This window comes from Salvelinus namaycush, chromosome 23, assembly GCF_016432855.1.
Source record: "Salvelinus namaycush isolate Seneca chromosome 23, SaNama_1.0, whole genome shotgun sequence".
Classification (NCBI taxonomy): domain Eukaryota; kingdom Metazoa; phylum Chordata; class Actinopteri; order Salmoniformes; family Salmonidae; genus Salvelinus; species Salvelinus namaycush.
In genome coordinates this window covers 21,303,615-21,321,781 of record NC_052329.1, presented here as the reverse complement: position 1 = coordinate 21,321,781, position 18,167 = coordinate 21,303,615, and the positions used below count along the sequence as shown (strand labels likewise).

The following is an 18,167-nucleotide window of genomic DNA, read 5'->3' as shown; positions in this document are numbered from 1 at the left end:
AGTTCAGAGCTAGAAAAACACACAAACCATACGGTATGACAGGGAAGTTTATGACATATTAGCTCAGTGTAAAAACGACACTGTAATTATTCAAATTTGTAAGGGATCGACATTGATGCAGCAGTCTGCTGGCATATTAACCCGTTTGTGTTTGTTTTGCTGGCGATTCTGTGTTTTCTTACTGGAATAATGGGTGGGCTGGGGTTCAGTCTTCTATCATCTCACAACAACCTCTAACATGTCTCACATGTCTCTCTGGTGATCGGTACCCTACTAGCAGTTTTCATCATCTTGGTTGATGACTCCATTTGTGTAACATCTGTTCATTCAAAATGATATGATTTTAAACGCCCCAAATAAACCAGTTTTAACGTATCTCTGCCATTTCTCTCTCTATCTCTATCTTTATCTGTTCCAGGATCTGGAAGTTGACACAGACAGACAGACAGACAGACCATGGAGCGGCTGGTTGTGTGTGTGCTGCTGTGTGTACTTCTGTGTGCGGTGCTGGTGAAGGGCTACAACTGCCCCGGCCGCTGCATCTGCCAGCACCTCTCCCCCACTCTAACTCTGCTCTGTGCTAAGACTGGTCTGCTGTTTGTGCCCCCAACCATCGACCGCAAGACCGTGGAGCTGCGCCTCACAGACAACTTCATCACCATCATCCGCAGGAAAGACTTTTTCAACATGACCAGCCTGGTCCACCTCACCCTGTCCCGTAACACCATCAGCCAGATCACGCCCCATGCCTTCCTGGGCCTGCGCTCCCTACGAGCCCTCCACATGGACGGCAACCGCCTCAGTGTCATCAAGAGCGACCACTTCAAAGGCTTGGTCAACCTCCGCCACCTCATACTGGGGAACAACCAGATCCACCACGTGGCCCCTACCTCCTTTGATGAGTTTGTGTCGACCATCGAGGACCTGGATCTGTCCAACAACAACCTGAGGACCCTGCCCTGGGAGGAGATAGGCAGGATGAGCCACATCAACACCCTCACCCTTGATCACAACCTGATCGATCACATCGGAGCTGGGACTTTCACGCTCCTCACCAAGCTGGTTCGTCTGGATATGACCTCCAACCGGCTGCAGAAGCTACCTCCAGACAGCCTGTTTCAGCACGCCCAGGTGCTGTCAGACGCCAAGGGCTCCAACCCGTCCTCCCTGGCAGTGAGCTTCGGAGGGAACCCTCTCCATTGTAACTGTGAACTGCTGTGGCTCCGCAGACTGACACGGCACGACGACCTGGAGACATGCGCCTCCCCGGACCACCTCATGGACAAGTACTTCTGGTCCATCCAGGAGGAGGAGTTCATCTGTGAGCCCCCGCTCATCACCAAGAACCTATCCACCAAGCCCTACGTCATGGAGGGCCAGGGGGTCACCCTCAAGTGCAAGGCCATGGGAGACCCAGACCCGGCCATCCACTGGCGCTTCCCAGACGGCAAACTGGTGCACAACAACTCCCGCACCATCCTGTATGACAACGGTACCTTGGACATCCTCATCACCACCCTGAAGGACAGCGGTGCCTTCAACTGTGTGGCCTCCAATGCTGCAGGCATCGCCACAGCTGCCGTGGAGATCAACATGATCCCTCTGCCCCTGTTCGTAAACAACACATTGCACCACATGCGCGAGGCTGATCGGGGCCTCTCTGACATCACCACCTCCTCCAAGTCAGGCAACGACACCAAGGGCCATGACAAGCACCAGGACAGGAGGGTGGTGGTGGTCGAGTTGACCTCCTCCTCGGCTGTGATTCGCTGGCCCTCCGAGCGCCACATCCCAGGCATCAGGATGTACCAGATTCAGTACAACAGCACTGCAGACGACACACTGGTTTACAGGTAAGCCATGTGGGGGCTGGTGCTGGAGGAATGGGAGCACTAGGGCTGGAGGACTGGAGCTGGTGGAAAGGGGGTTTAGTGCAGCAGCTACTCCTCCTGGGGTCCACATAAAACGTACAAATACATGACAAGTACAGAACAGTTATAGACAAGGACATTCAATTCAACAAAAAAAGGGGGTGCGGGTGGGGATGAGGCTGCGGTGGGGTGGGGTTCTGAACCAGCTCTGGAGACGTTCTGAGCCATCTGGAATGCCCATCTGCTGAATGGCATGACAGTCCATTATAATACATCCATAACTCCCAGAGCTGAATAGGTGCTGTATGATTAATTATGTCACTACATTTAAGTATGCACAAAATATATTGTGGTTTAGGGATAAAAGAGGGTATGAACAGACCATACGTTGATTAAAATTGATACAAATGCATAGTATGACTTTACATTTCCAGTTTATTAGCTCTAAGCCAATGAGAAAACAAAGATTACACGATTAAGACATATGACTTGGCCTTTAGAGAGTAATTATAAACTGGGTGGTACAAGCCCTGAATGCTGATTGGCTGACAGCCGTGGTATATCAGACCGTATACCACGGGTATGACAAAACATTTATTTTTACTGCTCTAATTATGTTGATAACCAGTTTATAATAGCAATAAGGCACCTCTGGGGTTTGTGATATATGGCCACTATACCACGGCTAAGGGCTGTATCCAGGCAATCCACGTTGCACATTTTTTAAGAACAGCCCTTTACCACACCCCCTCAGGCCTTATTGCTTAAACATACCCTTTTGTCTCAATTATTATCCAGGTTCAGCAGGCACTATCACATCCCAGTCCTTAACCCCAACCCAACAATAACCCCTTCCCTTAACATAATCCCAATAGGACATAATTGTGCCTAGGACACCCGTGAGTCAGATTCTGGGACATGAGCATGCTAACTTCTGCAGATAGAGGCTTCTCACATTTTAATTACTATCAGTGGAACATTAGGGTAACCCTGTTTAATATGATAGATATTAAAACATGTCAATTATTTCACATTGATGAATGACTCATGTCTACTCCAATTAAATCATTAATTTCAGTCCATCTTAAAAGAGAAATTCAGTGTATTCGGAAAGTATTCAGACCCCTTGACTTTTTCCACATTTGTTTACGTTACATCCTTATTCTAAAATGTATTAAATAGTTTTTTCCCTCATCAATCTACACACAATACCCCATAATGACAAAGCAAAAACAGGTTAAAGAAATATCACATTTGCATAAGTATTCAGACCCTTTACTCAGTACTTTGTTGAAGCACCTTTGGTGCCAAAGGTGCTTCAACAAAGTACTGAATAAAGGGTCTGAATACTTATGTAAATGTGATATTTCTTTAAGCCCGGATTTGAACCCGATCCAACATCTCTGGGGAGACCTGAAAATAGCTGTGTAGCGACACTCCCCATCCACCCTGACAGAGCTTGAGAGGATCTGCAGAGAAAAATGGGGAAAAACTCTCCAAATACAGGTGTGCCAAACTTGAGGCGTCATACCCAAGAAGACTCGAGGCTGTAATTTACATGGATCAGGTTCAAATCTGGGCTCTGGCTGGGCCACTTAAGGACATTCAGAGACTTGTCCCGAAGCCACTCCTGCGTTGTCTTTGCTACGTATGTGCTTAGGGTTGTTGTCCTGTTGGAAGGTGAACCTTCATCCTGGGCGCTCTGGAGCAGGTTTCCATCAAGGATCTCTCTGTACTTTGCTCCGTTCATCTTTCCATCGATCCTGACTAGTCTCCCAGTCTCGCCGCTGAAGAATATCCCCACAGCATGATACTGCCACCACCATGCTTCACCATAGGGATGGTGCCAGGTTTCCTCCAGACGTGACGCTTGGCATTTGGGGGCCAAAGAGTTCAATCTTGGTTTCATCAGACCAGTGAATTGCCTTTTGGCAAACTCCAAGCGTGCTGTCATGTGCCTTTTACTGAGGAGTGGTTTCCGTCTGGCCACTCAACCAGAAAGGCCTGATTGGATGAGTGCTGCAGAGAAGGTTGTCTTTCTGTAAGGTTCTCCTATCTCCACAGAGGAACTCTGGAGCTCTGTCAGAGTGACCATCAGGTTCTTGGTCACCTCCCTGACCAAGGCCCTTCTCCCCTGATTGCTCAGTTTTGCTGGGCGGCCAGCTTTAGGAATAGTCTTGGGGGTTCCAAACTTTTTCCATTTAAGAATGATGGAGGCCTCTGTGTTCTTGGGGACCTTCCCCAGATCTGTGCCTCGACTCAATCCTGTCTTGGAGCTCCACGAGCAATTCCTTCGACCTCATGGCTTGGTTTTTGCTCTGACATGCACTGTCAACTGTGGGACCTTATATAGACAGGTGTGTGCCTTTCCAAATCCTGTCCAATCAATTGAATTTACCACAGTTGGACTCCAATCCAGTTGTAGAAACATCTCAAGGATGATCAATGGAAACAGGATGCACCTGAGCTCAATTTCGAGTCTCATAGCAAAGGGCCTGAATACTTATGTAAATAAGATATTTCTGTTTTTTATTTGTAACACATTTGCAAACATTTCTAAAAACCTGTTTTCACTTTGTTATTATGGGGTATTGTGTGTAGATTGATGAGGATTTTTATTTATTTAATCAATTTTATAATAAGGCTGTAACCAAACAAAATATAGAAAAAGGGAAGGGGTCTGAATACTTTCCGATTGCACAGTATGTGCTAACACTTCCATTTTGTATTACTCATTCAAATACCCTTATTGAATTGAGAGTACTTAGGTCTATTGGATGTGTGTCTATTTGACCCAGCACCACCAATACCGGGGCACAAATTAAAACAGTGAACTGGAAAGTTTTCTCAAAGGAATCAAAAGGTCAAGTTTAAAGCTGTCGTTGTTGTTGGTTGACTTTGCTAATTTTATCGTTTCTGATTTAATTAGCTATTCTCCTGTATAATGTTCTCCCCTGTGTTTAAACAGTGACCTGCGTGTTGTTTAGTCTTTAGGTGATATATTATTACCTACAAGTGACAACCATCAAAGTGTTCCTTGAGGGGAAAATTGTCATGTTTCTAATTATATTAACACAGATGTCCGCCTAAAGACAACGTCTTTCTCCTTCATGTTCACAGACAATGTGTTTATTTCACACAACATCAAACTTGGGCATTTGGCCAGAAGCCTGCGTTGTCTTTCCTTGAAGATGTTGTGACATATACAATATATATACACTGCTCAAAAAAATAAAGGGAACACTTAAACAACACAATGTAACTCCAAGTCAATCACACTTCTGTGAAATCAAACTGTCCACTTAGGAAGCAACACTGATTGACAATAAATTTCACATGCTGTTGTGCAAATGGAATAGACAAAAGGTGGAAATTATAGGCAATTAGCAAGACACCCCCAAAAAAGGAGTGATTCTGCAGGTGGTGACCACAGACCACTTCTCAGTTCCTATGCTTCCTGGCTGATGTTTTGGTCACTTTTGAATGCTGGCGGTGCTCTCACTCTAGTGGTAGCATGAGACGGAGTCTACAATCCACACAAGTGGCTCAGGTAGTGCAGTTCATCCAGGATGGCACATCAATGCGAGCTGTGGCAAAAAGGTTTGCTGTGTCTGTCAGCGTAGTGTCCAGAGCATGGAGGCGCTACCAGGAGACAGGCCAGTACATCAGGAGACGTGGAGGAGGCCGTAGGAGGGCAACAACCCAGCAGCAGGACCGCTACCTCCGCCTTTGTGCAAGGAGGTGCACTGCCAGCGCCCTGCAAAATGACCTCCAGCAGGCCACAAATGTGCATGTGTCTGCTCAAACGGTCAGAAACAGACTCCATGAGGGTGGTATGAGGGCCCGACGTCCACAGGTGGGGGTTGTGCTTACAGCCCAACACCGTGCAGGACGTTTGGCATTTGCCAGAGAACACCAAGATTGGCAAATTCGCCACTGGCGCCCTGTGCTCTTCACAGATGAAAGCAGGTTCACACTGAGCACATGAGCACATGTGACAGACGTGACAGAGTCTGGAAACGCCGTGGAGAACGTTCTGCTGCCTGCAACATCCACCAGCATGACCGGTTTGGCGATGGGTCAGTCATGGTGTGGGGTGGCATTTCTTTGTGGGGCCGCACAGCCCTCCATGTGCTCGCCAGAGGTAGCCTGACTGCCAATAGGTACCGAGATGAGATCCTCAGACCCCTTGTGAGACCATATGCTGACACATGCACATTTGTGGCCTGCTGGAGGTCATTTTGCAGGGCTCTGGCAGTGCACCTCCTTGCACAAAGGCGGAGGTAGCGGTCCTGCTGCTGGGTTGTTGCCCTCCTACGGCCTCCTCCACGTCTCCTGATGTACTGGCCTGTCTCCTGGTAGCGCCTCCATGCTCTGGACACTACGCTGACAGACACAGCAAACCTTTTTGCCACAGCTCGCATTGATGTGCCATCCTGGATGAACTGCACTACCTGAGCCACTTGTGTGGATTGTAGACTCCGTCTCATGCTACCACTAGAGTGAGAGCACCGCCAGCATTCAAAAGTGACCAAAACATCAGCCAGGAAGCATAGGAACTGAGAAGTGGTCTGTGGTCACCACCTGCAGAATCACTCCTTTTTTGGGGGTGTCTTGCTAATTGCCTATAATTTCCACCTTTTGTCTATTCCATTTGCACAACAGCATGTGAAATTTATTGTCAATCAGTGTTGCTTCCTAAGTGGACAGTTTGATTTCACAGAAGTGTGATTGACTTGGAGTTACATTGTGTTGTTTAAGTGTTCCCTTTATTTTTTTGAGCAGTGTATATATATATATATATATATATATATATAGTGATGGCTTGTTTGTCACCTTGCTGTTTAACTTTTGCAATCATAGTATACATAAAATGCTGGGGGAGATATTTTGCACTGTCACCATGTAACATTGCCTAGAAGTCAAGTGTCAGCACTGTTGTCTTTACTTGGGCTCCAAATATATGGGAGATATTTAAAGCCTCACTGGAGCTGAAGTAAGTTGGCATGGCTGTCTTTTTTCAGTGTTTTTTCAAACACCTTAGTGTCAGGTTAAATCTTCTTACGTGCATGCCGTTAATGGGAATGCAGTGTGACAATGTCTGGCACTCTTTTGTTCCATACAGCATATTGGTGGTAACTGAAGGGGGGAGTCAAAACTGCCCTGGCAAAGCTAACCTTCACCACTCATGTATTCCTTCCTTTTTTCTGCAGAATGATCCCTTCCACCAGTAAGACCTTCCTGATCAACGACCTGGCGGCGGGCCGGGAGTATGACCTGTGTGTCCTGGCGGTGTACGACGACGGCATCACCTCTCTGACGGCCACGCGCGTGGTGGGCTGTGTCCAGTTCCACACGGCCAGCGAGGTCAGCCAGTGCCGCTTCATCCACAGCCAGTTTCTGGGCGGCACCATGATAATCATCATTGGCGGCATCATCGTGGCTTCAGTGCTGGTGTTTATCATCATCCTCATGATCCGCTACAAAGCCCACAGCAGCCCAGAGGACAGCAAGGTCAAGGTCAGCTCCAGCATGCACTCCCAGACCAACGGCAGCCAGCACAGACTCCAGCGCTCCACCTCCAAACAGCCTTCTGAGGACAGCCACCAGAGAGAAGCCCAAACGGTGGCAGCCAAGGAGTGCATGGCCCTGGTGCTGAAGGTCGATAGTGACAAGAGGGAGTGGGACACTCCTCTGGCCACCACAGCCATCCTGGAAGTGGAGCTGCCCCCCCTGCTCACGGACAAGGTGAGGAGGACCAGCCTGGACGCCCAGCGCTCTGGATCTGGCCCCCCGTCAGAGGACACACAGACAGAAAGCAGCCTGACGGGCTCCACAATGTCCTTGTGTCTCTTAGGTCCCAACGCCGGCACTAAGGAGGCCCCCAGGCTCAAGGACAAGAAGAGCGCCCTGGCCAACATGGGGTTTAATAATGAGCTGGCACGAACTAGGCACAGGTTCAGCTTTGACGGGGGAGACTACTCCATATTTCAGAGCCACAGTTACCCCCGCAGAGCGCGGACGAGGCGGCACAAGTCTACAAACCAGCTCAACGTGGAGTCCTCGCCGCTCGCTAACCGGAGAGTCACTTTCAGCAGCACTGAATGGATGCTGGAGAGCACAGTGTAAGAGATACAGCCTGGCCTCTCTGGCTCTCTCAAAGACACACACACACACACACACACCAACAGTTTGACACATTTACACATCTGACAAATAAAGCTACATGCATACACACACAGACTCAGAGAGTTGCTGGAGAAGAACACAGTCCCCTTTCATCCTGCCTCCCCTCATACTCCCAGAGCGACACAGAGAGTTGTCGGCCATTTCATTAGTTTCTGCAGCAGTGCCTTATTCTAAAATATGTACGAATGGAGGATGCTGCTCATTGTAGTCATTAACTTTCCTTTCTATCATGGTTTTCCCCCTGTTTCATGGGGAGTGATTCTTTGAGATTTTTTTGGTCTATGACATGCCAAGGGTTGGGGCATTTGTAACTTTTCCTTGTTAAAAAGACCCCACTGTAAAGTGAACAACCAGGTATCCTGTATGTTGATCATCCTTTGGGTTCTTTCAAAGACTTTTGCACACGAAGACACGACGATACGAGAACAAGTATCACACCAGTCTATACAGTAATAAAAAGATTATAGAACTATACACATGCCAATTTCAAACATTAGCAGAGGATGGACCTGAAAAACCTGTGGACTCCTCCATGCTGGTTGGACTGTATGATATTACTAGGTATTGTTCCTGATGTGACTGTATATTAATCGGTATTGTATCTGGCTGGTCTAGATAAAAAACAAAAAAAATACATATAGAAGTATATTAAAAACATTGGTGTATGTGTACTATATAAGTCATATGTCACAACTTTTTACTGAGCATTTGGGTGTTGGCCACAAGTTTTTACATTAAAAACCTGCGTCCTCACACTTCCCCCTATTTAGTATGACAAGGTTTGGACCACTGATCCCTTATGAGAGGGTATTAAATTTTTTGTGTGGGTTAACTGTACCGGTGGTGCACTGTCCTTTTCTTATGGTCATCCTGGATCCTTTCATCAAAATCATGAAAGCTGCTTGCACATGGATCAGTGGGAAGGCCTATATGCATTAAGGCATGTATCTTATCAAATATATATTAAGATATCATATCTTGTGCCTGTTGAGACAAACATGTGGGAGACTTCAAGGGTCTCAAAGGAAGCTGTTGTCAAAGTATACAAACATCAGGTCAGAAACAATGTTGCTTTATATGTCACAAATAAATTATTTATTCTGATGAAGTCAAAAGCAGCCATGAGTCAATCAATCCTCAGGGTGTTATACACTGTTGAGCCACCAGGTGGAGACAACGCACCATAGATAACAGGATATTAGACCCTGTAGGCCTCCTCGCCCTTCCACTAAATAATAAATTAACCTTGTACAGTGTGATGATCATTAAGGAGAAAGGCATGAACTTGAAAAGATACCATATAGCAGTGGCCTGCTCTCTACGTAAGAATAAAACTATGAAGCTCAAACCTGTTTTAGACGATAGCACCTTTTTCAGCAGGTCTCTTAAAAGTCGTTTATATAGTAATGTAGAGATTCTCATTCAGTGCTGACCTATTCCATTTTCATGTACATTAAATCTACAGCGAGTACTGTAGAAACTTAACACTAGAGGGAAACCGTACACCATTTATACAACGTTATATGGTTAATGGTACCCAGTTCTGGATGTATTCAACCCAAGGGGCAAATGGAAGCAATATTTCATAAAATTGGATGCATGAAGAGTAAAATTCATGCTCATGAAATAGAAAGGCTATAGGCCTACAGAGAAGACTAGTGAATGATAGTCATGTAGATATCCTGTAGTCATAACATGAGATCCATGTGATATGTCCTTCCTGTCCAAAAGTATGGTGTGATAACCAGAGTACATTTTCAGAAAACAACTAAATATGCATTTTATTTTTCAATGTCCCACCTGACATTCCGTTAAATGCCGACTCCCATAAATCACAATTTAAAAAATAAATAAATACTGAATTAAAAAATGCAGAAAAGATTGTCACAATTGGTTGGGAAATCTGCATAAAATGTCATAATTTTCCATAGTATAACAGCTAAAGTCGAGCCAGGACACTAACTATGAGACAAGGCTCTGCAGTCAATCAGCTTGTCATGAGGTGGGATTAGGTGGCTTTCGTTTAGTCCATATTTGTGCAGTGTCAGCTCACTATCTGAGCACTGCAGCTTGAGCACTGCAGCTTGAGCACTGCCAGTAACAGAAGGTGAGGTACTGCTGAAAGCCCTTAGGGGAGAACACAGGTTTGTGCTCAGCTGTACACAGAAAGAGAAGTACAGAACAGAAGAGTATTGCAGAGGCAAGTTAAGGGAAGAACGATATGCTTTCCCCTGCCAGTAGGTCTGTTCAAAAGTTGTATTTGTACTTTAGCCAATTCCTCAGTTGTCTTGTTATTGGATAAATCACAAACATGTCTAGCAATTAGCTATGGTGATGCTGTGTTCACAACAAATCTAGTGGGAAACAATGGGCACTAAAGTGGAAGTGGGGTGTAACTGTGAAAGCTTTGCCCACTCACTTTCAGCAACTGAAAGGGGGTTGAGCAGTATGAGGGTACAGGTTACTGGCTGCCAATGGAAAAAGGTTCAATCCTAGGAACTGTCCTCCGATTTGTCCTCTCCTGCTTTCCAGTTTTTCCTCCTCTTCTTGTGTGACTCTGGTCCTGAGTCTCTGTGGGAGTCCATCTATAATTTCCTCCTTCTCATCATCATCATCATCCTCCTCTGAGCTGCTCTCCTCTCTCTCCCTCTTTTTCCTCTTATGTTTGCTCTTGCTGCTTTTCCTCTTCTGTTCCTGTTTGACATTGTCGCTCGTGTCATTGCTGGACTCCGTCTGACTCACCTGTCCTTCGCTTTTCCTCTTTCTTCTTCTTGGAGGACTTCTTCAGATGTTTTGATTTGGCTGTTTTAAGTCTGGACTTTTACTTTCTCCAATGCCCATTCTGATCATCACCACGGTCTCTCTACCTGAAAAGACAAATCAGGCATTATAACAATGCAACAGTTATTGTATTGAAGCAAATAGTGAGATTTCTACAACAAAGACGACGCACAGGACATTCTCCAAACACCCCACAGGACCGACATCCCCGGTATTTGCAAGAGGAAGCGACGCAGGTACAGAGGACAAAGAGCCGGATGCCTGGTCAGGACCCGGGGAAGGCGACTGGGAAAGCTGCCGTTACCGTCAACACTACTCGCCAACGTGCAATCATTGGACAATAAATTAGATGAGGTACGATCACGAATATCCTACCAACAGGACATCAAAAACCGTAATATCCTACGTTTCACGGAATCGTGGCTGAATGACGACATGGATATTCGGCTAGCGGGATATACGTTGCACCGGCAAGATAGGTAAGACGAGGGGGGGGGGGGGGGGGGGGTCGGTCTGTGCATATTTGTAAACAACAGCTGGTGCACGAAATCTAAGGAAGTCTCTAGATTTTGCTCACCTGAAGTACAGTATATTGTGATAAATTGCAAGCCACACTATTTGCCTAGAGAGTTTTCAGCTATACTTTTCATGGCTGTTTATTTACCACCACAGACAGATGCTGGCACTAAGACCGCACTCAGTCAGCTGTATAAGGAAATAAGCAAACAGGAAACCACTCACCCAGAGGCGGCGCTCCTAGTGGCCGGAGACTTTAATGCAGGGAAACTTAAATCAGTTCTACCAAATTTCTATCAACATGTTAAATGTGCAACCAGAGGGAAGAAAATTCTAGATCACCTGTACTCCACACACAGAGATGCGTACAAAGCTCTCCCTCGACCTCCATTTGGTAAATCGGACCACAACTCTATCCTCCTGATTCCTGCTTACAAGCAAAAATTAAAGCAGGAAGCACCAGTAACTCGGTCTATAAAAAACTGGTGAGATGAAGCAGATGCTAAACTACAGGACTGTTTTGCTATCACAGACTGGAACATGTTCCGGGATTCTTCTGATGGCATTGAGGAGTACACCACATCAGTCATTGGCTTTATCAATAAGTGCATCGAGGACATCATCCCCACAGCGACTGTACGTACATATCCCAACCAGAAGCCATGGATTACAAGAAACATTCACACTGAGCTAAAGGGTAGAGCTGCCGCTTTCAAGGTGCAGGACTCTAACCTGGAAGCTCACATGAAATCCTGCTATGCCCTGCAACGAACCATCAAACAGGCAAAGCGTCAATACAGGGCTAAGATTGAATCATACTACACCGGCTCCGACGCTCGTCTTATGTAGCAGGGCTTGCAAACTATTACAGACTACAAAGGGAAGCACAGCTGCGAGCTGCCCAGTGACACGAGCCTACCAGACGAGCTAAATCACTTCTATGTTCGCTTCGAGGCAAGCAACACTGAGGCATGCATGAGAGCATCAGCTGTTCTGGATGACTGTGTAATCACGCTCTCCATAGCCAACGTGAATAAGACGTTTAAACAGGTAAACAAGGCTGCGGGGCCAGACGGATTACCAGGACGTGTGCTCCGGGCATTTGCTGACCAACTGGCAGGTGTCTTCACTGACATTTTCAACATGTCCCTGATTGAGTCTGTAATACCAACATGTTTCAAGCAGACCACCATAGTCCCTGTGCCCAAGAACACAAAGGCATCCTGCCTAAATGACTATAGACCCGTAGCACTCACATCCGTAGTCATGAAGTGCTTTGAAAGGTTGGTAATGGCTCACATCAACACCATTATCCCAGAAACCCTAGACCCACTCCAATTTGCATACCGCTCAAACAGATCCACAGATGATGCAATCTCTATTGCACTCCACACTGCCCTTTCCCACCTGGACAAAAGGAACACTTATGTGAGAATGCTATTCATTGACTACAGCTCAGCGTTCAACACCATAGTACCCTCAAAGCTCATCACTTAGCTAAGGATCCTGGGACTAAACACCTCCCTCTGCAACTGGATCCTGGACTTCCTGACGGGCCGCTCGCAGGTGGTGAAGGTAGGTAGCAACACATCTGCCACGCTGATCCTCAACACTGGAGCTCCCCAGGGGTGCGTGCTCAGTCCCTTCCTGTTCTCCCTGTTCACCCACGACTGCATGGCCAGGTACGACTCCAACACCATCATTGAGTTTGCAGACGACAACAGTGGTAGGCCTGATCACAGACAACGACGAGACAGCCTATAGGGAGGAGGTCAGAGGCCTGGCCGTGTGGAGCCAGAATAACAACCTATCCCTCAACGTAGCCAAGACTAAGGAGATGATTGTGGACTACAGGAAAAGGAGGACCGAGCACACCCCCATACTCATCGACGGGGCTGCAGTGGAGCAGGTTGAGAGCTTCAAGTTCCTCGGTGTCCACATCAACAACAAACTAGAATGGTCCAAACACACCAAGACAGTCGTGAAGAGGGCACGACAAAGCCTATTCCCCCACGGGAAACTAAAAAGATTTGTCATGGGTCCTGAGATCCTCAAAAGGTTCTACAGCTGTAACATCAAGAGCATCCTGACTGGTTGCATCACTGCCTGGTACGGCAATTGCTCGGCCTCTGACCGCAAGGCATTACAGAGGGTAGTGCGTACGGCCCAGTACATCACTGCGGCTAAGCTGCCTGCCATCCAGGACCTCTACACCAGGCGGTGTCAGAGGAAGGCCCTAAAAATTGTCAAAGACCCCAGCCACCCTAGTCATAGACTGTTATCTCTACTACCGCATGGCAAGCGGTACCGGAGTGCCAAGTCTAGGACAAAAATGCTTCTCAACAGTTTTTACCCCCAAGCCATAAGATTCCTGAACAGGTAATCAAATGGCTACCCGGACTATTTGCATTGTGTTGTAAACAGAAAAAGATGCACCTGTCTGGATCATTGGCCTCAAAGTCATAGAGTCTCTTGGTCCAGTAGCGTGCCTCCCTCTTGTCCTGGCTGGAAACGTGTTCTCTTCTCCCAGTCTGTCTACAGACCCATCCTCCACACGATCACAGTGCATGTGACTCCTGAGCAATAGACAACATGGGTGAACTCTAATTCTGATGTCTGTCAACCTGTTCCATATAACAGGGTTCTAAGCTACTGTAAGGCTGCATCCCAATTCTCCACCCTTCTATCAAAACGTGCACTTGCACACTTCCCATCATGAATCTAAAAATGGTGGAAACTGCCTCCAACAAATGACTACACAAATACATTGCTTTTATATCCATGACGGGAAATAAGTGCACACTTTGGGAAAAGGGTGGGGAATTGGGACACAACCTAAGATAGCTAGCTATCACCGGCTGATATATCAGGCTAACACTAACGCTATGTACCGTCTGAGACAACGCAATGTCATTATTTGGAAAGGCTCCTCTCAGGACCTCTACACTCTCACCTTGTTGTGGGCATCTGTGTGACGAATAACATTTCGCAGCAGCACCTTGCCCATCGGCACCCTGGACATGATGATACCTGAGAAGAGAAGAGATATAAGGTACTGTACACACAACACTGTGAATTACATTGGCAGCAACATACTGGGGTTGGAGTCACAATACAAACAGGTCAGGACAGGTGCATTGGAGAATGTATTCTGTTTCAAATTCCCCCATCATAATGACCAACCATCCTGCCAACCAAAACAATACGTTGAAATGGAATAGTATTTCACTTCCCACGGACTGTTTTTGTGCTCCGAATACTATTGAAAGCAACTCTAGTATTAGCACAATATTGGACTAAAGGTGCCTAATGTTGTTCCTTAGTCTAGTGACCTTACATGTTCTGTTTAATGGGGGAATTGCCACTGGAAGCCAAAACAGCCAAATACTCAATCTAAACATGAATCAATTGCGGTATGATTCTAGAAACATAAATCATTGTACTTTCATATCACATCAAAATAATTTTACAAACATAAAAATACACACTTACTCAGCAGTGGAGGCTGCTGAGGGGAGGACGGCTCATAATCATGTGTGAAACGGAGCGAATGGCATCAAACAAGTTTGACGTATTTGATAATATTCCACACCACCCATTACCAATTAAGGTGCCACCAACCTACTGTGCTGCACTGTCTTAACACTGGTACAGCAGACAGTACTTTTCTGTGACAACACGTTTGTTGCGTCTGTCTTCCGTTTACACACAGGTGTTCAGAGACGCAGATAGCTAATTAGTACAGGTAGTCCACGCTTCCGTATGTTTTCTGCGAACAAGCTCTGTAAAATGGAAATATGACCGCGTAGGAGCCCAAACCAGCTGAGCATCAATTTATCCTTATTTTAATAAATATATATTTAATCACCAATAGGAAAGGTCCTTATGCTTCCAAAACCGTACAGCAAGCGATGCGTATTAATGTTCAGACAAAACTCCCCCTACGTCCAATGATTTATGTGTCATTTAATGGAAGGGCATGATCAAGGGCTACGCTAGTGTATGTAGATACACCCGCGTTGCTAAAAGCACATACTAGCTATGAAGCTACAGCTGGTTCGCGTTAACGGGTAGTTTTATCAACAGGAGCTTTGCTAGATGAGAATTCAAATCCAGATATTAATCCTATGACGCTCATTCCAACCCTGATTAAATATTTATTAATCAGAATTACCGTTTGATCTTTAACGTTTACTAATAAAAACACACAACAGGCTGCCCTCTCTGTCCATGGCGTATAGCGGAAGAAGCACATGCGTAATATCCTTCTGCATAATCCCGCCCATGTGGGGGTTGTTGCGTCACAGGACGACTAGGACGCTGATTGGCCATGTGTCTGTCAATCATTGGTGGGGGGGTCCTAAGAGGTGGTGGATGTGGTGATTGAGAAACTGCACAAATTCACTCTTTGTGAGCCAGTTGTTCTTACTTGATAATTCTAGTCAAATGGTTATTAAAGGCCAAGCTACATGGCATCTCACTAGCCACTATCCACATCACAGCTAGGTCTTTATGGCCGATATCATCATAGGTCCAAAAGGCTTCTTAACAGCTTCTAACCCCAAGCCATAAGACTCCTGAACAGCTAATGAAATGGCTACCTGGACTATTTGCATTGACCCACCCCCATTTTTATGGTGCTGCTACTCTCTGGTTATTATCTATGCATAGTCACTTTCCCTCTACCTACATGTACATATTACCTCGACTAAACTGTGCCCCCGCACATTGACTCTGTACCGGTACGCCCTGTATATAGCCTCGCTACTGTTATTTTATTGTTGCTCTTTAATTATTTGTTATTTTCCTATTTTCTACTTCAGTTTATTTTAGTAAATACTTTCTTAACACTTATTTTTCTTAACTGCATTGTTGGTTAAGGCCTTGTAAGTAAGCATTTCACTGTAAGGTCTACTACACCTGTTGTATTTGGCGAATGTGACAAATAAAATGTGATTTAATCTGAATAAAATGCAATGATTACCTGTAGTAGTTATGTAGCCTATTTTGATTGACTATATTTCTAACAATAACATATTTCCTAATTAGCACAGAATGTTTGGCACACAATGATACAGAAGGCCTATCAATAACTTTTAAGTGTAGGCTCTAGGCACCATTGAGACTGTTGCACTACTGTTGTGTATAGAAGCAGGATACACTTTTCAAACTGTTATGGACACAATATAAAACAGATAGCAATGAGCTGTGTTTGAGAAACAAGTCATTGTTGACTGATGCAAGATATGGGTTTTATAACAACAACAGATAGTTTTGTCAAGGGATGTGCCCTGTTCCCCCTCAGGAGGCTTAAAATATTTGACATGGGCCCACAGATCATCAAAACGTTCTACAGCTGCACCATTGAGCCATAAGACTTCTAAACAAGACTGCTAAATAGCTAATCAAATGGCTACCCAGACTACCTGCATTTACCCTTTTTTTGCACTAACTCTATGCACACACTGGACTCTACCCACACACACAAATACTTACACTGACACCCCAACACACACAAACACACACACACACACACTCACACACACACACACACACACACACACACACACACACACACACACACACACACACACACACACACACACACACACACACACACACACACTCACTAACTCACACACACTTTCACACTAGCTATCTCAATTACTTCGTACCCCTGCACATTGACTCGGTACTGGTACTCCCTGTATATAGCCATGTTATTACCTGGTACTCCCTGTATATAGCCATGTTATAACCTGGTACTCCCTGTATGTAGCCATGTTATTACCTGGTACTCCCTGTATGTAGCCACGTTATTACCTGGTACTCCCTGTATGTAGCCACGTTATTACCTGGTACTCCCTGTATGTAGCCACGTTATTACCTGGTACTCCCTGTATGTAGCCACGTTATTACCTGGTACTCCCTGTATGTAGCCATGTTATTACCTCGTACTCCCTGTATGTAGCCATGTTATTACCTGGTACTTCCTATATATATAGCCATGTTATTTTTACTCGTCATTGTTATTTGTTATTAACTGTGTATTTATTCCTTGTGTCAATATTTCTATTTTCTATTATAACTTTAACTCCGCATTGTTGGAAAAGGACCCGTAAGTAAGCATTTCACTCTGTTGTTTACGAAGCATGTGACAAATAAAAATGTGATTTGATTTAATGGGGCAAATATGATACTTAGTGTTAGTTACAAGAACAACTCAATCCCTTTCCCCTGCTGATGCTGCTAGGGCCCAAAAGAGTAAACACGTATCATTAGCATTGCCATGTCAACAAAGCCTTTTGTCTTCATTGCCTCCCTTATTCAAACCAAGATGATCCAAATTTCCCACAGTTTTGGTCAGGCTGATAATACTGTGTTGTGCAAGTGCTATATCTGTCTCCAATCAACAAAAAATGCATTTAAACTCAGGTTGTGAGTATTTGATTTAATAGAAAACGGATGCTTATTTATCCAAATCATATAGTTCATGTCACATGCTATGATTATAGCTTTAAAATATTATTATCCATGCTTAATAAGCATTATATGTCCCAGTGTCCTCGATCTGGTTGTTCGAGGTACTCACTCTAAGATAATATATCATTACCCACTCACACATGCTCAACTTGTTTGACGTGGCTCCATGCAAACCTGTGATTTAGAATCAGCCAAAAATGGTTCAGTTGGAAACCACACACCACACAGTGTTAGCCTAGAATATACTGTAGATTAACAGCCCAATGTAAAGGAGATATGTCCCATTTCAGCTACAGTAGCAGCACATACAAACCCCCTCCTCTAGTG

At 45.4% G+C, this 18,167-nt stretch overlaps 1 protein-coding gene and 1 long non-coding RNA gene across 2 annotated transcripts; one reads left to right on the top strand and one right to left on the bottom strand.

Moving 5' to 3' along the window:
- Positions 1-456: 456 nt before the first annotated feature.
- LOC120018531 (leucine-rich repeat and fibronectin type III domain-containing protein 1-like) lies at positions 457-8,000 on the top strand. Its single transcript, XM_038961753.1, has 2 exons — positions 457-1,853; positions 7,085-8,000. The coding sequence occupies exons 1-2, from the start codon at positions 457-459 to the stop codon at positions 7,998-8,000; spliced, it is 2,313 nt and encodes a 770-aa protein (XP_038817681.1).
- Positions 8,001-9,128: 1,128 nt separating this feature from the next.
- LOC120018177 lies at positions 9,129-15,609 on the bottom strand. The gene is made up of 4 exons (XR_005472190.1): positions 15,532-15,609; positions 14,311-14,387; positions 13,794-13,933; positions 9,129-10,927 (listed from the first exon to the last, which is right to left on the bottom strand). It is a non-coding gene; the product is annotated as an uncharacterized LOC120018177 (long non-coding RNA).
- Positions 15,610-18,167: the final 2,558 nt, after the last annotated feature.